This window comes from Carcharodon carcharias, chromosome 27 (assembly GCF_017639515.1).
Source record: "Carcharodon carcharias isolate sCarCar2 chromosome 27, sCarCar2.pri, whole genome shotgun sequence".
Lineage (NCBI taxonomy): Eukaryota > Metazoa > Chordata > Chondrichthyes > Lamniformes > Lamnidae > Carcharodon > Carcharodon carcharias.
The window spans coordinates 19,368,553-19,390,270 of record NC_054493.1 but is presented as its reverse complement, the minus strand read 5'-3'; the positions used below and the strand labels follow the sequence as shown (position 1 = coordinate 19,390,270).

The 21,718-nt window shown below is 44.7% G+C and overlaps 1 protein-coding gene across 1 annotated transcript; it reads right to left on the bottom strand.

The window, feature by feature from the left end:
* Nucleotides 1–4,911: 4,911 nt before the first annotated feature.
* LOC121270349 (zinc finger protein 271-like) lies at nt 4,912–18,050 on the bottom strand. Its single transcript, XM_041175641.1, has 4 exons — nt 17,746–18,050; nt 14,895–15,749; nt 10,032–11,150; nt 4,912–6,707 (listed from the first exon to the last, which is right to left on the bottom strand). The coding sequence occupies exons 2-4, from the start codon at nt 15,636–15,638 to the stop codon at nt 5,214–5,216; spliced, it is 3,357 nt and encodes a 1,118-aa protein (XP_041031575.1). The 5' UTR covers nt 15,639–15,749; nt 17,746–18,050; the 3' UTR covers nt 4,912–5,213.
* Nucleotides 18,051–21,718: the final 3,668 nt, after the last annotated feature.

Genomic DNA, 21,718 nt, shown 5'->3' with positions numbered 1-21,718 from the left:
AAGTCCAACCTGGCCAATTACCATCCCATCAGTTTACTTTCAATCATCAGGGAAGTGATGGAAGGGGTCATCAACAATGCTTTCAAGTGGTACTTGCTTAGCAATAACCTGCACATTGATGCCCAGTTGGGTTCCGCCAGGGCCACTCAGCTCCTGACATCATTAACGCCTTGATTCAAACATGGAGAAAATAGCTGAACTCCCAAGGTGAGGTGAAAATGACTGCCGTTAACATCAAGGCAGCATTTGACCAAGTGCGGCATCAAGGAGCCCTAGCAAAACTGGAGTCAATAGGAATCGGGGGGAGGGGGGGAACTCTCCGCTGGTTGGAGTCATACCTAGCACAAAGGAAGATGATTTTGATTGTTGGAGGTCAATCATCTCAATTCCATGACATCACTGCAGAAGTTCCTCAGGGTAGTGTCCTCAGCCCAGCCATCTTCAGCTGCTTCATCAATGACCTTTCCTCCATCATAAGGTCAGAGTGGGGATGTTCGCTGATGATTGCACAATGTTCCGCACCATTCACTCAGATACTGAAGCAGTCCAAATGCAGCAAGACATGGATAATATCCAGTCTTGGGCTGACAAGTGTGGCAAATAACATTTGTGCCACACAAGTGCTAGACAATGACAAATTCCAACAAGAGAGAATCTAACCTCCGTCCCTTGACATTCAATGGCATTACCATCGCTAAATCTTGCACTGTCAACATTCTTGGGGTTACCATTGACCAGAAACTGAACTGGGCTAGCCATATAAATACTGTGGCTACAAGAGCTGCTCAGAGACTAGCAATCCTGTAATGAGTACTCACCTCCTGACTCTGCAAAGTCTGTCCACCATCTACAAAGTACAAATCAGGAGTGATGGAATACTCTCCACTTGCCTGGATGAGTGCAGCTCCAACAACACTCAAGAAGCTTGACACCATCCAGGACAAAGCAGCCAGCTTGATTGGCACCACATCCACAAAGATTCACTCCCTCTATCACCGACGAACAGTGGCATTAGTGTGTACCATCTACAAGATACACTGAAGAAACTCAGCAAGGCTCCTTAGCAGCACCTACCACACCCATGACAACTACCAGCCAGGCGGACAAGGGCAACAGATACATTGGAACACCACCAACTGGAAGTTCCCCTCCAAGCCACTCACCATTTTGACTTGGAAATATATCGTTGTTCCTTCAGTGTCACTGGGTCAAAATCCTGGAGCTCCCCCCACCCCAACAGACTGTGGGTGTACCTACACCACAGGAACTGAAGCGGTTCATGAAGGCAGCTCATCACCACCTTCTTAAGGGCAATTAGGGATTGGCAGCGACACCCACATCCTGTAAATAAATTCATATATAATATATACACACCAAAAGTGACAGAGGCCTAAGGAGAGACAAATTCCAGAATGAAATGATATCACCAACTTGGCTCAGATTTTGTTCCATTTCCGACTGGAAATTTGTTGAGGACTGACAAATGAACAGAAATAAGAGAACATGGATGTGTTTGGATGGCTTTCCCTCTAGTTAAATGATAACTAGTTCTGTCAGCACTCAGTTAAAATTAGAAATAACGATAAACTTAGTTGGTTGGATTCAAACCTACTTGGTGAGAACCTAATGGATTTCTAATCCATTGCCTTAACCACTCGGCCATGGCTACAGACCATGTGAGTATATTAATATTATTTTCATGAAATCATAGAATGGTTATAGCAGAGAAAGAGGGCCATCTGCCCATCCTGTCCCTGACATTACCCAACCTTTTCCCCGGACACTGAAATATATTCTGTCTCTCCTCATTCTTTCTACCAAACTAGGAATGAAGGAGTGAGAATGAAATAGGAAGAAAAGCAACAGTTTTGTAGATCCCAGGGGAAAGAGACTCCAGGATCAGTTCATTGTGAAAATTCACACAGCAGCAAGCAAACAACATTCCCTGATGAGGGCCAAACCCGGGTGGCAGGAGTGGGAGCGTCGAATAATAGCTTAAAAACAAAAAACTGCGGATGCTGGAAATCCAAAACAAAAACAAAAATACCTGGTAAAACTCAGCAGGTCTGACAGCATCTGTGGAGAGGAACACAGTTAACGTTTCAAGTCCGTATGACTCTTCAACAGAACTAAGGAAAAAAAGAAAAGAGATGAAATATAAGCTGATCTAAGGGGGGGGGGGGGAGTGGTGGGACAGGTAGAGCTGGATGGCGGGCCAATTTTGGCGATCTCCACCTATTACTGGCCCTCTATCCAGCTCTACCTGTCCCACTCCCCCTTTAAATCAGCTTATATTTCACCTCTTTTCTATTTTTCCTTAGTTCTGTTGAAGAGTCGAAACATTAACTGTATTCCACTCCGCAGATGCTGTCAGACCTGCTGAGTTTTTCAAGGTATTTTTCTTTTTGTTCCGAATAATAGCATGCTTAGTTCAAACAAAGAAGACTTGTTCAGCCAATAACAGCATCGAGTGTGTTAGACATGAACATGAATGAACAGAGGTGAAATCGTGCCGCAAGCTGCAGATGTACAACTTCCAATTTCCAAAACCCACCAACCTAATCAATGCGGCTCTTCCGAACCTTTCAAGGCAAATATTGATCCTTTATAATGTGCTGTTCCCAGAACTACACACAGTCCTCAGGTGTGACCTAACCAGAGCTTTGTATAGCTGTAGCAAACCTTTCCCTCTTCTCTATAACAGCCTCTGTAACAGGTTGTACAGCAAGGGGAGTTAGATTGTTGGCATTGACTGACAAAAATCAGGAGAAACTTGATCAGAATAAACTTCATTTAAATATTTAAATTGAAATCAACAGCTTATGTACATTTTATTTGGTTCATAAATGGTGTAAGAATCCCCAGTCCAACTCTTCGTGTCATTGGGTGAAGGAAACTTTGTTGACATTGCAGAATTTAGCAGGCTGGACACTGCAGAAGCTCCTGCTCATCTTTCAGTGTTATTTTTCTTAACTCTAGTTTCCAAAAAGGAATTGGACAATGACTTGAGAGGTTGAAAATCAGGGTTCTGGAGAGAGAGAAGGAAACTAGGAGTATTAAAAAACTCTTTGTAAATGCTTAGACATAGATATGATGGATGGAAGGGCCTCTTAATGTGCTGTGCCATTTGATGATGACATTGTTAATCAGTATGTCTCCAGCATTCCTAATGAGAACAGCCGAATTTCATTTCTTCAAAACAAAGACCCAAAGTGCTGCTGCATGACATCACTGCTTAACATTCCAGACAGGTGCCTACACAATTCAGAGTAGACAAGTAACACCCCAGATTTAGCTGTAAATCAGGAAATTGAAGGGAGGGAGAAACTCGAGAAAATTACAATTCCGAGGGAAGTGGTACTGAGAAAATTGTTGGAGCTGCAGGCTCCTGATGTCATCCTTGGGTCTTAAAGAGGTGTTGAGTGAGATATTTGATGTATTGGTTTTAATTTTCCAAATTCTCTACATTTGGGCAAGATTCCAAGAAAATAGTCAATGTAACTCTTTTGCTCAAAAAGGGAGGGAGGCAGAAAGCAGGAAACTACAGGCCAATTAGCCTAACATCTGTCCTATGACAGGAAAATGTTCAATGCTATTCTTAATGATGTTATAGCAGGAGACTGAGAAAGATTCAAGGTAATCAGGCAGTCAACATGGTTCTGTTAAAGGCAAATCGTGTTTAACCGATTCGTTAGTGTTCTTTGAAGTAACATGTGCTGTGGTAAAGGGGAACTGGTGGATGTACAGTATTTAGATTTCCAGAAGGCATTTGATAAAGCCACATCAAATGTTATTGCGGAAAGTAAACGTTCATAGTGGAGGGGGTAACAGATTGGCATGGAAGCAGGGACTGGGCAAAAATGGCTCATTTTCTGGTCGGCAGGTTGAGTGGTATGTCACAGGGATCAGTGCTGGGGCCTCAATTTGTTACAATGTATATAAATAACTTGAATGAAGGGACTAAGGTATGGTTGCTAAATATGCTGATGACACAAAAATAGGAAAGTATTTTGTGAAGAGGACATAAGGAGTCTACAAAGGATTGTAGGTTAAGTGAGTGGGCAAAGATCTGGCAAATGGAGTATAGTGCGGGCAAATGTGAAATTGTCCATTTTGGGAGGAAGAATAAAAAAGCATATTATGTAAATAGTGAGAGATTGCAGGGCTCTGAGATGTAGAGGATCTGGGTGTCCTAAAGCATGAATTGCAAAAGGTTAGTGTGCAGGTACAGCAAGTGATTAGAAAAAACAATAGAATGATATTGTTTATTGTGAGGGGAATTGAATACAAAAGTAGGGATGTTATACATGGCATTGGTGAGACCACATCAAGAGTACTATGTACAGTATTGGTCTCCTTATTTAAGGAAGGATGTAAATGCAATGGAAGCAGTTCAGAGAAGGTTCACTGGACTAATATCTGGAATGGTTGGGTTATCTTATGAGGAAATGTTGGAAAGGTCAGGCTTGTATCTGCTGGAGCTTAGAAGAGTAAGAGGCTTGATTGAAACATTAAGATCATGAGGGGGTCTTGTGAGGGTGGATGCAGAGAGAATGTTTCCTCTTGTGGGAAAAACTAGAACTAGGGGTCACTGTTTAAAAAATAAGATGTCACCCATTTAAGACAGAGATGAGACATTTTTCTCTTAGAGGGTAGTAAGTCTTTGGAAGCAGAGTCTTTCAATATTTTTAAGGCAGAGGTAGATAGATATAAACAAGGGGTGAAATGTTATTGGGGTAGGCGGGAATATGGACTTGAGGTTAGAATCAGATCAGCTACGATCTTATTGAGTGGTGGAGCAGGCTTGAAGGGCCGAGTGACCTCCTGTTCCTAGTTCATATGTAACTTGTGATAGAGTTATTTTAAAAAAACAATGACACACCATATGTTCAACAAAAAGCTAATTTATTTCACTTTATTCTAGAATATTTGCCCCTATAACTGGGCTGGAGTTTATTAATATCAGCAAAAAATAACATGGATTTGATTAACAGCAAAATCCAATCACTTGTGAAATAGTTACTTGTGAACTCGCTGGTGTGTCAGCAGGTGGGAAGAATGAGTGAATCCCTTCCCACACTCAGAAGAGGTGAACAGCCTCTCCCCGATGTGAATGCGCTGGCGTCCAGTGAGTTGAGATGATTTCCTGAACCCAATCCCACAGTGAGAGCACCTGAACGGTCTCTCATCAGTGTGAACACGTTGATGGGACATCAGTTTGCCAGAACTTTTATAGAACTTCCCGCACTCTGGGGATTTAAAAGGTCTCTCGCAGTGTGAACTCTTTGGTGTGTCTTCAGGCTGGAAGACTGAGTGAATCCCTTCCCACATGTGGAGCAGGTGAATGGCCTCTCCCCAGTGTGAACTCGCTGGTGTGCAGTGAGTTGAGATGATTGCCTGAACCCAGTCCCACAGCGAGAACATCTGAACGGTCTCTCGTCAGTGTGAACACGTTGATGGCACAGCAGTTCCTTGGAACTCTTAAAGCACTTCCCACAGTCTGGGCATTTAAAAGGTCTCTCCCCAGTGTGAACCCGCTGATGTGTCAGCAGATGGGATGACAGAGTGAATCCCTTCCCACACTCGGAGCAGGTGAACGGCCTCTCCCCAGTGTGAATTCGCTGGTGTGTCAGCAGGTGGGTTGAGTGAGTGAATCCCTTCCCACACTCGGAGCAGGTGAATGGCCTCTCCCCAGTGTGACTGCGCTCATGTACAGTGAGCTGTGATGATCGCCGGAACCCAGTCCCACAGTGAGAGCACCTGAACGGTCTCTCATCAGTGTGAACACGATGATGGCACAGCAGTTCCTTGGAACTCTTAAAACACTTCTCGCACTCTGGGCATTTAAAAGCTCTCTCGTTAGCATGAACTCGCTGGTGTCTCAGCAGGGTGGATGAATCAGTGAATCCTTTCCCACACTGGGAGCAGCTGAATGGCCTCTCCCCAGTGTGAACTCGTTGGTGTATCAACAGGTTGGATGAATCAGTGAATCCCTTACCACACTCGGAGCAGGTGAATGGCCTCTCCCCAGTGTGAGTGCGCTGGTGTTTAGTGAGGGTAGATGAATGCTTGAACCCAGTCCCACAGTTCAAGCATCTGAACGGTCTCTCATCAGTGTGAACACGTTGATGGGAGATCAGTTCCCCAGAACTTTTATAGCATTTCCTGCAGTCTGGACATTTAAAGGGTCTCTCGTCAGTGTGAACACGTTGATGGGACATCAGTTCCCAGGAACTTTTATAGCACTTCCAGCAGTCTGGACATTTGAATGGTCTTTCGTCAGTGTGAACACGTTGATGGCGCATCAGGTCCCCAGAACGTTTATAGCACTTCCCACATTCTGGGCATTTAAAAGGTGTCTCATCAGTGTGAACTCGCTTGTGTGTCATCAGGTTAGATGAAGTAATGAATCCCTTGCCACACATGGAGCAGGTGAACGGCCTCTCTCCACTGTGAGTGCGTCGATGAGTTTCGAGTTGAAATGGGTAATTGAATCCCTTCCCACAATCCCCACATTTCCATGGTTTCTCTTCAGTGTGACTGCATTTATGTTTTGACAGGCCAGATGATTGGCTGAAGCCTCGTCCACACACAGAACACGTGTACGGTCTCTTCCCACTGTGAACGGTGCTTTTTCCTTCCATATTCAAAATCCCATCATATTCAGATTGTGATAAATTAGATGACTCTGTCAGATCCTGATGTGATGTTTAGTTTCAGTTTCCCGACTGCAAATCCTCTCCTTCTAATACCCTGTGAATTTGATTTAAAACAGGAAAAAGGGAGTGAGAGAGCCCACAAAAACACAAAGGCAGGTTGTGAAATTGAGCTGAATGAATCTTGGAATTTGTGGGACAAGCATCAGGAAAAAGTGACCATGAAAGCTGCTGATTTGCTGTAAAAACCCAACTGGTTCACTAATGTCCTTCAGGGAAGGGAACCTGCCACCCGGTCTGGGCCTACAGAGGACTCTCTGACTCTATGGGTGAAGGGAACAGGAGAGAGAGAGAGAATGTGAGAGACAGGCTGAAGGAGCCAAATCTCATATCTCTACAACTCGACCAGAACATTGACAGAACCTCCCAAACCCATAACCTCTACCACCAAGAAGGACTAGGGTAGCAGTTGTATATGAATACCATCACCTCCAAGTTCCCTTCCAAATCACAACATTGTCCTGACTTGTCTGATATCCAGTACTGGATGAACAGAAATTTCCTCCAATTAAATATCGGGCAGACTGAAGCCATTGTCTTCAGTCCCCACAACAAACTGCAATCCCTAGACACCAACTCCATCCCTCTCTCTGACAACTGTGTGAGGCTGAACCAGACTGTTCACAAACATGGTGAAATATTTCACCCCAAGATGAGCTTCCAACCACATATCCACATCACCAAGACAGGCTATTTCCACCTCAGTAACATCGCCCGACTCCACCCCAGTCTCAGCTCATCTGCTGCTGAAACTCTCATCCATTCCTTTGTTACCTCTAGGCTTAATTATCCTAACGCACTCCTGGCCGGCCTCCCACATTCAATCTCCCTGCAACCTTGAGGTCATCCAAAACTCTGTTGCCTGTGTGCTTACTCACCCCAAGTCTTGTTCAACCATCACCCCTGTGCTCACTGACCTACAAAAGTCCCTCGTTAAGAAGCATCCAGATTTTCAAATTCTCATCCATGTTTTCTTTATGGTTGCGATTATCCCTGTCTCTGTAATCTCCTCCAGCCACACAACCCTCCGAGACCTCTACACTCATCTTATTCGGGCCTCTTGGGCATTCCTGATTTTAATCGCTCCACCATTGACTGTTCTTTCAGTTGCCTTGGCCACAAGCTCTGGAATTTTCTCCTTAAACCTCTCCACCTCACTTTCCTCCTTTTGGTCACCTCCTCCAATATCTCTTTATCAGGCTCAGTGTGAAATGTTACTTCATAACCTTTCTGTGAAGTACCTTGGCAAATTTTAATATGTTAAAGACCCAATATAAATCTAAATTATTGTCACTGACTTAGACATATATGGTTGCTCTGCCTCATCATCAAGACAGTGTAACTCAAAGCGTGAAGCAGTTTGATGGACAAGTTGTTTTCATTCAAGATTCCAAAAATTCTGTCATTGAAAAGCTTCCAAAAATGGTGCCCCTACAAAGCTGCGCATGCGCCCTGGTGCATATTGCCCCCTACAAAAATGGCGGCTGTTAACCCGTGTCTGTAACTGGGACAAAGCTGCGGCCTTGCTCGATGCAAACGCCTGGCGACCGCGAAGTTTTGTTTCGGGTTTGCAGCTTATACAACATGTTTACGATACCTGTCCGCCCACTCGCCTGATCCATCGCTCCCTCCGCCCCGCCATTTACCTGCTCACCAATTGCGGATCCGAGAAAGAAGCGTCTCTCTGTCGCCATTACTCACATTGCGCATGCTTCACTCACAGCCTGGCTCCGCCCCTCATTCATTCCGATTGGTTGAAGCACCAGCAGTTTCAGTCCCACCCACTTTTCTCTATTCGTCCGCAGCTGCTATCAATCAGCCGAGCATTGTGACGATTTCAAATGGTGAGAGTGGCCACAGACTCAGCCTGACCTGCTGATTCTTGGCAGCATTTTCTGTTTGGGAATTAGAGCTAGAGTCCGGGGGGGTTCACACTTATTTTCCCCAATGCAGTGATTACTTTACATGAGAAAGTCCCCGGTTCAATCCCGGCTGGAAGTTTTGTGTTTACAATTGTTTTCCTTTTGATTCATTCATGAGATGTTCGAGGGGAAGTTCAAGGATTTTGATCCAGCAGGGGTCAAGATGGGCGATATATTTCCAAGTCAGTATGATGAGTGCCTTGGAAGGGGACTTCCAGGTGGTGGTGTTCCCACTTGGAACCTGCTGCCCTTGTCCTTTTATTTGTGGGTTTGAGAGCTCCTGCTTAAAGAGCCTTGGTGAGTTTCTCCAGTGCACCTTGTAGATGGTACGCACTGCTGCTACTGTGCATTGGTGGTGGAGGGAGTGGACGTTTGTGGATGTGGTGCCAATAAAGCGGGCAGCTTTGTCCTGGATGGTGTCGTGATCTTGAGTGTTGTTGGAGCTGCACTCATCCAGACAAGTGGAGAGTATTCCATCACAATCCTGACTTGTGCCTTGTAGATTGTGGACAGGTTTTGGGGAGTTGGCCAGGCCAGTTCAATGTCTGGTCAATAGTAAGCCCCAGGATGATGATAGTGGGGGATTCAATGATGGTAATGCCATTAATTCAGCAGAGCAATGCTGTAAAAATTCTGTGATTGACACATGACCTGTCCGGCATCTTTACGTTTTAAAATACATGTTTTAAATAATTACTTAATTATTTATTTTATATATATTATTATCCTCATCTCCAATTTGAAAAATATTTGAAACCTTAAGAATACAATAGACCTTAACCACTCACTAGACAGCAAGAACCAATTCCTACAGTGTGCGAAGATAGAAAAAGGAAATGAATTCCTCCTCCCTCAACTTCACTGCACTCATCCTCTAACCAAACTCTAAGTATGCATTCAGTTTCCTCAGCTGCACTCCTTTCCCTTAGCTACACTAGAGAGGCCTGTTTTTATAGCCAACTGAACTGGGGGTAGAGTAACCAGATTCAACCATTTAGCTAATTAACTACTCAGCTCTCATGGCAGAGAGTGAGTCTAAGCTGTGAGAAAAAACTTAACCTGCTTCCACAGTACTTTCCAGTTACTGCTAATGGAGTAAAGGTTATCAGCAGCAGGAGGGAATGTGGAGCTGAGGCCACATTCAGATCAGCCATTATCTTTCTGAATGGCTGAGCAGGTTAAAGGGGTTGAATAGCCTACTCCTGCACCTAATTCATATGTTCAATACAGTGTGTTTAATACAAAGCTGATTCATTTAGAATAATAACTGCAATAACTGGGCCATAGTTTATTATCAGCAGAAACAGGCAACAATGAACATGGTTCAATCCTGGATGTGATTAACAGCAAAGTCCAATCACTGTAGTTACTTGTGAACTCGCTGGTGTGTCAGCAGATGGGATAACCGAGTGAATCCCTTCCCACACTCAGAGCAGGTGAATGGTCTCTCCTCAGTGTGAATTCGCTGATGTGTCAGCAGGGTAGATGACTGAGTGAATCCCTTCCCACACTCAGAGCAGGTGAATGGTCTCTCCCCAGTGTGAACTCGCTGATGTGTCAGCAGGGTGGTTGAGTGAGTGAATCTCTTCCCACACTTGGAGCAGGTGAATGGCCTCTCTCTGGTGTGAATTCGCTGGTGTCTCAGTAGGCTGGATGACTGAGTGAATCCCTTCCCACACTTGGAACAGGTGAATGGCCTCTCTCCAGTGTGAACTCGCTGGTGTTCAACGAGGTTAGAAGATCGCCTGAAACCAGTCCCACAGTGAGAGCACCTGAACGGTCTTTCATCAGTGTGAACACGTTCATGGGACATCAGTTCCTGGGAACTCTTAAAGCACTTCCCACAGTCTGGGCATTTAAAAGGTCTCTTGTCTATGTGAACATGTTGATGGGACATCATTTCCCCTGAACTTTGAAAACACTTCCCACAGTCTGGGCATTTAAAAGGTCTCTTGTCTATGTGAACATGTTGATGGGACATCATTTCCCCCGAACTTTGAAAGCACTTCCCACAGTCTGGGCATTTAAAAGTTCTCTCTCCCGTGTGAACACGCTGATGAGACATCAGGTCTCTGGAACTTTTATAGCACTTCCCGCAGTCTGGACATTTAAAAGGTCTCTCCCCACTGTGAACCTGCTGATGTCTCAGCAGGACAGATGACTGAATGAATGTCATCCCACACTCGGAGCAGGTGAATGGCCTCTCCGCATTATGAACTCGCTGATGGGCCAGCAGGTGAGATGAGGTAATGAATCCCTTCCCACATTGAGAGCAGGTGAACGGTCTCTCCCCAGTGTGACTGCGCCGATGTGTTTCCAGCACAGATGGATAATTGAATCCTTTACCACAGTCCTCACATTTCCATGGTTTCTGCCGGTTGTCTCTGCATTTATGTTTTGACAGGTCAGATGATCGGCTGAAGCCTTGTCCACACGCAGAACACGTGTATGGCTTCTCCCCACTGTGAACGGTACTTTTTCCTTCCATGTTCAAGATTCGATCATGTTCAGGTTATGATAAATTAGGTAACTCTGTCAGACACTGATGTGATGTTTGTTTTCAGATTCCTGACTGAAAATCCTCTCCTTCTCATAAACTGTGCAATTGATTTAAAACAGAAAAAAATGGAGTGAGAGAAAATACAGAAAAACACAAAGGCAGGTTGTGAAATTGAGCTGAATGAATCTGGTAATTTGTGGGACTGGCACCAGGAAAAAGTGACTATGAAAACTGCTGGATTGTCCTAAAAACCCAACTGGTTCATTAATGTCCTTCAGAAAGGGAACCTGGCACAAGGTCTGTATAAATAAAACTCTGGCTTCTATGGGAAGAGGGAGAGAGACAGAGAGGGAGACAGAGGTGGGAGAGGCACTGGGTATAACAGAGGGACTTTATATATCTATAACTCGACCAGAACTTTGACAGAATCTCCTGAACCACTAGCCTCTGCCACCTAGAAAGACCAGGGTAGCAGGTGTCTGTGAACACCATCGCCTCCAAGTTCCCCTCCAAGTCCCACATCATCCTGACTTGTCTGAATCCAGTACTGGATGAACAGAAATTTCTTCTATTTAAATATTGGGAAGATTGAAGCCATTGAGTTCAGTCCCATCTATAAACTCCACTCCCTATCCACAGACTCCATCTGCCTGAGGCTGAACCAGACTGTTCACAACCATGGTGAAATATTTCACCCCAAGATGAGCTTCCAACCACATATGCAATCATCACCAAGACCGCCAATAACATCACCCAACTCCACCCCAGTCTCAGCTCATCTGCTGCTGAAATTCTCATCCATTCCTTTATTACCACTCGACTTAACTATTTTAATTCACTTCTGGCCAACCTCCCACCCTTCCTGTAATCCTGAGGACATCCAAAACTCTGCTGCCCGTGTGCTGACTGGCACCATGTCTTGTTTACCCATCACCCCTGTGTTCACTGACTTCCGGGCTAAGAAGCATTAAAATTTTAAATTCCTGATCCTTTCAAATCCATTCATGGTCTTGCCCCTCCCTATTCCTGTCATCTTCTCCAGCCTAATAATTATCCGAGATATCTTCACTTCCTCTAATTCCAGATTTCTGGCTCGAAATGCGAATTCTTCCACTAAACATGCACACTGCTGCAATTGCCCCGCATAATGAAAGCGGGGACACATGCGCATTACTACAATTGCCCCTCATAAAGATGGCAGATACGCATGCGCACTGCTGCACATTGCAACCAATAAAGATGGCGGACACACATGCGCACTGTTGCACATCCTTTCAAGGAAGACGCCTGTTAATCCGGGCCTGAAATCGGGAGAAACGCTGCAACTTCCAAACCCTGTGCAAATGTTGGACCGGAAACTTCTTATTCACATCTTGAGGACTCCAGCAACTGTTTATGAAAACTCCCCACTCACTAGGCGGCTCCATTTTCCCTCACCCACCCGCTGGCTCGATTCCTCTGCTCTCCTCGCTGATCCGACACGGCCACGTCTGTCCTTCCAGCATCGGACTGCGCATGCTCCGGTTTGAACCCCGGCTGCGCATGCTTTAGTCACTGCCTGGCACTGCGCCTGTGCAAGGGCGAGGGTGAAGCTAGAGCATATTCTGGTCTCCGTGAATGATGGGTAATGCTACCGCCATTGAAGATCTTTATGCATGCAGAATCATATATTTTGATCCGATTTTTAAGTTAATGTAACCAAGTGCACGGGAAGGGGATCTGTCACAAAACAAAAACAGAATTACCTGGAAAAACTCAGCAGGTCTGGCAGCATCTCAGTGCAGGGTGACGAAGAAGGATTTTATGCATCTTACCCCTCTCTTCCCTCCATCCATTACACTGGGTGTCACTACCAAGTGAGCGATCGCAATGTTTTCCCAATCGACCTTAACACTGTGGTCTTGGTTACTGGGTGCTCATTGTCCATCCAGGTCATTCCCTATCATCCAACTCATGAAATTTATTCTGGTGTCTGGATTAAAAAGGATCAACCAAATTTTCTGGATGTGCATTCCAGCAAATATAGAGAACAAGGGGACATCATGAAGGCAACTAGGGATGGACAATAAATGCTGGCCCAGCCAGCGAAGCCCAGATCCCGTGAATGAATTTTTAAAAAAGTTAGAGCTTGGTCTTTCAGCAATGCAATCAAGCACAGATTCTTCGCACAAAGTGGAGTAGAAATGTGGAACTCTCTTCAACAAAATACAGCGGATACTCAGGGTCAGCCGGAGCGTTCAAGACTGAGATAAGGTGCCACATCAAAGGTTCTTGCAGAAAGTTAAATTCATGGTATTGGGGGTAACATATTGGCATGTATATTAGATTGGCTAGCTAACAGGAAACAGGGAGTTGTCATAAATATGCCATTTTCTGGCTGGCATGGTGTGACAAGTGGTGTGCCACAGGGATCAGTGCTGCAGCCTCAAGTTTTTACAATTTATATAAATGAGTTGTATGAAGGGACCAAGGTATGGTTGCTAAATTTGCTGATGACACAAAGATAGGTAGGAAAATAAGTTGTGAGGAGGACATAAGGAGGCTAAAAAGGGCTACAGATGGGTTAAGTGAGTGGGCAAATCTAGTAAATGGCAGAGAATGTAGGAAAATGTGAAATGGTCCATTTTTGTAGGGAGAATAAGAAAAGCTTACCTACATGGTGAGAGATTGCAGAGTATCTGGAGATGTAGAGGATCTGGAGGTCCTAGTGCATAAATTGCAAAAGGTTAGTGTGCAGGTACAGCAAGTAATTAGAAAATCTAAGACCATGTTATTGTTTATTGTAACGGGTGCTGAATAAGTAGGGAGGTTATACTTCAGTTATACATGGCATTGGTGAGATCACATCGGGAGGACTGTGTACAGTATTGGTCTCCTTATTTAAGGAAGGATATAAATGCATTGGAAACCATTCAGAAAAGGTTTACTTGACTAATATCTGAAATAGCCGGGTTGTCTTGTGAGGAAATGTTGGAACGGTCAGGCTTCTATCTGCTGGAGTTTAGAAGAGTAAGACTTGATTGAAACATAAGATCCTGAGGGGATCTTGACAGGGTGAATGTGGAGAGGTTGTTTCATGAATCTTTGGCACTCTCTTCCCCAAAATGCAGTGAAAGCAGAGTTTTTGAATAATTTAAAGGCAGAATTAGATAGATTCTTGATAAGATAGGGAGTGAAAGGTTAACTGGGGTAGGGGAGAATGTGGAGTCGAGGTTACAATCAGATCAGTCATGATCTTATTGAATGGTGGAGCAGGCTCGAGGGGCTGAGTGGCCTACTCTTGATCTTCATTCATATATAACTTGTGTTAGAGATATTAAAAAGGCTCGACACAACGTGTTCAACACAAAGCAAATTTATTTTACTTCCATCCACAATATTAGCTCCTATGACTGGGCTGGAGTTTATTAACATCAGCAGAAACAGACCCCAATGAACATGGTTCAGTCCTGGATGTGATTAACAGCAAAATCCAATCAGTGAACTCACTGCTACGTCAGCAAGTGGGATGACGGAGTGAATCCCTTCCCACACTTACATCAGATTAAGTCTCTCCCCAGTGTGAATTTACTGGTGTGCAGTGAGTTGAGATAATCGCCTGAATCCAGTCCCACAGTGAGAGCACCTGAACGGTCTCTCATCAGTGTGAACATGGTGATTGCACGTTAGTTCCAGGGAACCCTTAAAAAACTTCCTGCAATCTGGGCATTTAAAATGCCTCGTCATTGTGAACTCACTGGTGTTTCAGCAGGTCAGATGACTGAGTGAATCTCTTTCCACACTCAGAGTTGGTCTCTCCCCACTGTGAGTGCGCTGGTGTTTAGTGAGGTCAGATGAATGCTTGAAACCAGTCCCACAGTGAAAGCACCTGAACGGTCTCTCATCAGTGTGAACACGTTGATGTGACATCAGGTTCCCAGAACTTTTACAGCATTTCCCGCAGTCTGGGCATTTAAAAGGTCTTTCATCACTGTGAACTCGCTGGTGTCTCAGCAGGCTGGATGACTGAGTGAATCCCTTCCCACACTTAGAGCAGATGAACGGTCTCTCCCCAGTGTGAGTGCGCTGGTGTTTAGTGAGGGCAGGTGAATGCTTGAACCCAGTCCCGCACTGAGAGCACCTGAATGGTCTCTCATCAGTGTGCACACGTTGATGGTACATGAGTTCACTGGAACTTTTATAGCACTTCTCACAGTCTGGGCATTGAAAAGGTTTCTCATCAGTGTGACCCCTCTGGTGTTTCAACTGGTTGGATAACTGACTGAATCCCTTCCCACACTGGGAGCAGGTGAACGGCCTCTCCCCAGTGTGACTGCGTCGATGAATTTCCAGGTCGGATGGGTAGTAGAATCCCTTCCCACAATCACCACACTTCCACGATTTCTCCCCATTGTGACTGCGCTTGTGTCTGGACAGGCCAGATGATCGGCTGAAGCCTCGTCCACACAGAGAACACATGTACGGTTTCTCCGCACTGTGAACAGTGCTTTGTCCTTCCATGTTCAAAACCTGATGATATTCAGGTTACGACAAACTGGGTGACTCTGTCAGGTATCCTGATGTGATGTTTGGTTTGAGTTTCCTGACTGCAAATCCTCCCCTTCAAATACCCTGCAAAATTGATTAAAGACAAAAAAGTGAGTGAGAGAACCCACAAAAACACAAAGGCTGGTTGTGAAATTGAGCTGAATGAATCTGGTAATTTATGGGGCCGGCACTAGGAAAAAGCGACCATGAAAACTGCTGGATTGTCATAAAAACTCAACTGGTTCACTAATGACCTTCAGGGAAGGGAAGCTGCCACCTGGTCTGGGTCTACACAGGACTCTGGCTTCCACGTGAGCAGAGGCGGTCGGGGGGCGGGGGGGGCACATTTTTTGCGAGATGGGAGCAGACGGGATGAAGGAAAGGGATTTTAGATATCAACAACGAGAAAGAGTCTCCCAAACCCTCAACCATCTAGAAAGACCAGGGTAGCAGGTATATGTGAAACCATCACCTCCAAGTTCCCCTCCAACTCACACACCATCCTGACTTGTCTGACACCCAGTACTGGATGAACAGAAATTTCCTCCATTTAAATATTGTGAAGGCTGAAACCATTGTCTTCAGTTTCCAATATAGATTCCATCCCCTATCCACTGACTTCATCCCTCTCCCTTTCAACTGTTTGAGGCTGAACCAGGCTGTTCACAATCATGGTGAAATATTTCCAACCATATATCTTTGTCATCTCCAAGAGTGGGTTTCCATCTGTGAGGGGTCTGAGGCCTCACACTGTATATTTTTTAGAAATAGATTTTCATATCCCCCATGGCTGTTTCTAAAAATTTTAAAAACCAGACAAAAGATCTTTTAAAAGGCTGAATATGTCTGTGACACCTGAACAAAAGGAGCTGTCTGGCATTATCAGAGAAATTTGGAACTCGTTATCTCTGAAGGGACACTTGCTGTACTGATAAACCTCAGTCTGCCATTTTAACATCTACAAGCAGCAAACAGAAAAGGTGTTCTGCCCAGATTTAATACCTGGTCACATCTACACCTTCTCCTGGTACTTCTCTGCAGTCGCCAAAAGACTGATTTACCTCTGCATAGCTATCATCGCATGAAGTCAACTCCACCAGAAAAATGATTTACAAAGATTTACAACCTTCTGGAAGGAATACCTCAGTGGACTTTCATTCTAGACTCTGGAACCCACGTGAAACATCATTTTTCTCTGCAGTCCCTGCCCTGAAAATCATTCTTTTCTCCATCCCTCTTTTACTGTGTGAATGCACATTGTGAGCTCCCCCCCACACGAGTTTTGAGTGTGTGTAAATAAACTAACCCTTTGAGTTCATCCTATCCTGTGTTTGCTGTGGGGTTATTAACTGAAAATGGATCACATCAAAATGGAGGGATTGGGAAATAGGCTACCGCTTATAAAGGAGGAAGCAAATCAAGAACACCTTCCTGTTTCTGGACAGGAGATGAGAAAATTCAGTGTGATTTAAATTAATCCCCTTCCTGTCCTTAATACACTGCAGTAATGTCACTCGACTTAGCCCTGTCTCAGCTCATGTTTCTCAATTCTCATCCAGTGCTCAAGACTTGACTGGTTTGCCTCCTACATTCAACTTGTGATAAACTTGAGTTTATCCAAATCTCTGCTGTCTATGTCCTCTGCACTGAGTCCCATTCATTCGCCCATCACCCTGTCCGCACTGACCGACACAGGCTAAACAACTCAATTCAAAATTCTCATCCTTATTTTCAAACCCCTCCATGGCTTTGCTCTCCCCTATCTCCAGTCACACGGATGTTTGAATCTTTTTCCACAGACAGACATACTTTCAGGCTCTGATGAATCGAGTGACTCTGTCAGGTTTTGATCTGATGTTTGGCTTGAGTTTCCCACCTTCAAATCCTGCTCTTCTAGTATCTGGTTAAAAAAATCATCACTGTCAATCCAGGATAGAAATTGAGAAGAGACAAACATTTCTCTTGGTTTGAGTTTGCTGTGTGTAAATCCTCCCCTTCTAAACCCCTGCAAAATGAGTTTCCAAAATCCATTCCTGTCAGTCCAGGGTAAAAAATTCACAACATTCTCTTCTCCTGCTACCTGGACCAGGATGTCCGCGCATGCGCCCTGCTGCGCATCGCCCCCTATAAAGATCGCGGCCGTTACCCGGAACCTCTCAGCGAGAGTTGCGACCCCGCAGCCACCGCCCTAATTAACTAGGGCCTCCAACTTGTAGGCGCAGCCCTTTGGGTGCCAACGCGGGCCCGATAGGTTCTTATTCGTGTTTTGGGGCCTCCTCTGGGTGTTCATAAAGCCTCCCCACCCACTCGGCCGCCTCCATTATCTTCCTAGAATCGACTGTTTGTCTCCGGTTGCAGGGTCGAAATGACCGCCTTCCCGCAGCTGCACCACCCGCACTGCGCATGTGTTTGCTGGAAAACAGACTGCGCATGAGCCTGCCGGAAACGCACTCCGAACGCTCCATTTACAACTGCCACTGCGCCTGCGCGAGACGCTCATTGAACAAAGAAAAGTACAGCACAGGAACAGTCCCTTCGGCCCTCCAAGCCTGCGCCCATCATATAGCCTGTCAAACTAAACATTTAGCATTTCCGGGGTCCGTATCCCTCTATTCCCATCCTATTCATGTCTTTGTCAAGCTGCCTCTTAAACACCACTATCGTACCTGCTTCCACCTCCTCTGGCAGCGAATTCCAGATACTCACTATCCTCTGCGTAAAAAACTTTCCCTGCACATCTCCACTAAAGTTTTCTCCTCTCACCTTAAATCTATGTCCCCTAGTAATTGACTTCTCCATCCTGGGAAAAAGCTTCTGACTATCTACTCTGTCCATGTCGCTCATAATTTTGTAAACTTCTATCAGTCGCCCCTCAATCTCCATCGCTCTAGTGAGAACAATCCGAGTTTCTCCAACTTCTCTTCATACCTAATAACCTCCAGGCCAGGCAGCATCCTGGTAAACCTCCTCTGCACCCACTCCAACGCCTCCATATCCTTCTCGTAATGTGGCGACCAGAATTGCACGCAATATTCCAAGTGTGGCCTAACCAAGATTCTATGCAGCTGCAGGATGACTTCCCAGCTTTTATACTCAATACCCCTGCCGATGAAGGCAAGCATGCCATATACCTTCCTGACTACCTTATCCACCTGCGTTGCCACTTTCAGTGACCTGTGAACCTGTACACCAAGATCCCTGTGCCCTTCGATGATCAGCGCAGGCTTGGAGGGCCGAAAGGCCTGTTCCTGTGCTGAACTTTTCTTTGTTCTTTAAACTCCATCTGCCATTTCTCCACCCAAGTCACCAACCGATCTATATTCCATTGTATCTTTTGTATACTACAAACAGCAAAGGTCCCAGCACTGATCCCTGTGGAACACCACTAGTCACAGCTCTCCATTCAGAAAAGCACCCTACCACTGCTACCCTCTGTCTTCTATGACCAAGCCAATTCTGTATCCATCTTGCCAGCTCCCCTCTGATCCCATGCGACTTTACCTTCTGTACCAATCTGCCATGAGGGACTTTGTCAAAGGCCTTATTGAAATCCATATAGATGACATCCACTGCCCTTCCAACGTCGATCACCTTTGTCACTTCCTAGAAAAACCCGATCAAGTTAGTGAGACACGACTCCCCCTTCACAAAACCATGCTGCCTCCCACTAATACACCCATTTGCTTCCAAATGGTAGTAAATCCTGTCACGAAGAATCATCTCCAATAATTTCCCTACCACTGACGTAAGGCTCACCTGCCTGTAATTTCCTAGATTATCCCTGCTACCCTTCTTAAACAATGGAACAACATTGGCCATTCTCCAGTCCTCTGGCACCTCACCCGCAGCTAGTGAGGATACAAATATTCCTGTTAAGGCCCCAGCAATCTCCTCCCTTGCCTCCCTCAGTACTCTGGGGTAGAACCCATCTGGCTCTGGGGACTTATCCACCTTAATATTCTTCAAGACATCTAACACCTCTTTTTTGATCTCAACATGATCCAGGCTATCTACACACTCTTCCCTAGACAAATCAACTGCTTAGTCCTTCTCTTTGGTGAATACCGATGAGAAGTATTTATTTAGTATCTCTCCTATTTCTTCTGGCTCCACGCACAGATTCCCTTCTCTGTCCCTGAGTGGGCCTACCCTTTCCCTGGCTACCCTCTTTCTTTTTACATATGTATAAAGTGCCTTGGGATTTTCCTTTATCCTGGTTGCCAATGACTTTTCATGACCCCTTTTAGCCCTCCTGACATTGAGGAAGAATAGGGCACATTCTGTATCCCTGTGAATGCTGGGTAAGAGCACCACCATTGAAATTAAATATTGCTCAATCGAAAATTATGTTACATGATCCAATTATGATTGGAGCCAATATATAAAATTATTGAATAAATTGATGACCAAAGTGCACAAACCCTCCAGCAGTTCCATACTGGGTGTAATTAACATCAGAACAAACCCTTACAGTTAGATGTGAACTCACTTGGATCTCAGCAACTGGGGCGGACAAGTGATTTTTTTTTACCCCCTATATACAAAATATCTAATCCCTGTCTTGCATGAATGCTCCAATTATGGATCAAATCCTTTGAACTTTTAAATCTGGAGTGTCAACCGAGAAACTGAGTAAATCCCTCTACACACATTAAATATCTGAATGGTCTCTCCATTGTGACTGTGCTGCAGTCTCAGTAAATGGGATGACTGAATGAATGCCTTCCCATTTTCAGCTGGTGAGTTGCCTCTTCACAGTGGGATTTTACCCATGGGTTTCCAGCTTACACATGGATCTCAAACCATTATGGTCAGGATTTCCATAATCTCAATGCTCTCCATTGAAAGAAAAGCAAAATACTGCAGATGCTATAAATCTGAAATTAAAACAGATCTGAAATTCTTATCAGATTTGGTAATATATGTGGAGACAGAATCATAGTTTATAATTCATGTCTGTTAACTTTCATCAGAACTGTATAACTGGATTAAAGTTCAATGACCTGTAACATTCACTCTGATTCCATTTCCAGAGATACTGCTGAATGTTTTCAATATTTTTCTGTTCTTCGTTTAGATTTTCAGCAGCTGCAATATTTTGGGTCACTGTGAATCAGTTTTCTCTCACTTAACGTTACCTGGTTAGATAGGTAAAAGATTGAGGTTTTAAATAATGAGACAGCAGCTACTGTCACCCTGTTCGACATGAAATTAAACGAAATGCCAATTGTTCATTTTTAAAAATATTTTTTCTTGGGATGGTGGTGTTGCCATTGTTGCCCATCCCTAATTACCTTTGAACGGAGTGACTTGCTAGGACACTTCAGAGGGCAGCTAAGAGTCAACCACGTTGCTGAGGGTCTGAAGTTACATGTAGGACAGGCTGGGTAAGGACGGACACATTTCCTTCTCTAAAGGATATTTGTGAACCAGATGGGTTTTGATGACAGTTGAAGAAAGTTCCAATTCCCCACTACTGAGACTAGCTTTCAATTCCAGATTTACTAATTCAATTGCCAACTCAACAACGCTCATTGAACAGCACCTTCCAAACCTGCAACTTCTACCACCTCAAAGGACAAGGGAAGAGGATGCATGGGAACATACCACCTTCAAATTCCCCTCCAAGCCAAACACCATACTGACTTGGAACTATATCGCCGTTCCTTCACTTCACTGGGTCATAATCCTGGAACTCGCTCCCTAACTGCACTGTGGGTGTACCTACACTATATGGACCAGTGATTCAAGAAGATGGCTCACCACCAAGGGAAAATTAAGGATGGGCAAGATATATATTGGCCAAGCCAGCTCAACTCACATCCCATTAAATAATAAAAAAAATTAAATCTCAAGCTGTGGTGGAATCTGAAGCCTTGTGCCCGGGCCTTTGGATTACTTCTCACTGATTTTTACTGTGCCACCTCCATTCGGAAGCAATTGAAGGGCAAATCTGAGATCAAACCGGGTAATTTCACATTTCAAGCAAACATTATGACCACTGTACTCGGGAAACCCGTGCCACACATCCCAGACAGAGGGGAAATGACCAT

What these genes read in the sequence shown, in the direction of transcription:
- LOC121270349 (XM_041175641.1), bottom strand. Translation starts at nt 15,638, where the DNA reads ATGGAAGGACAAAGCACTGTTCACAGTGCGGAGAAACCGTACATGTGT. An exon ending in AAAGAGATTCACTCAGTCAT is followed by an intron (nt 11,151 to 14,894) that starts CTGACCTGCTGA and finishes AATTTATCATAA; the next exon opens with CCTGAACATGATCGAATCTT. An exon ending in TCACTCGGTTATCCCATCTG is followed by an intron (nt 6,708 to 10,031) that starts CTGACACACCAG and finishes TGAAACTAAACA; the next exon opens with TCACATCAGGATCTGACAGA.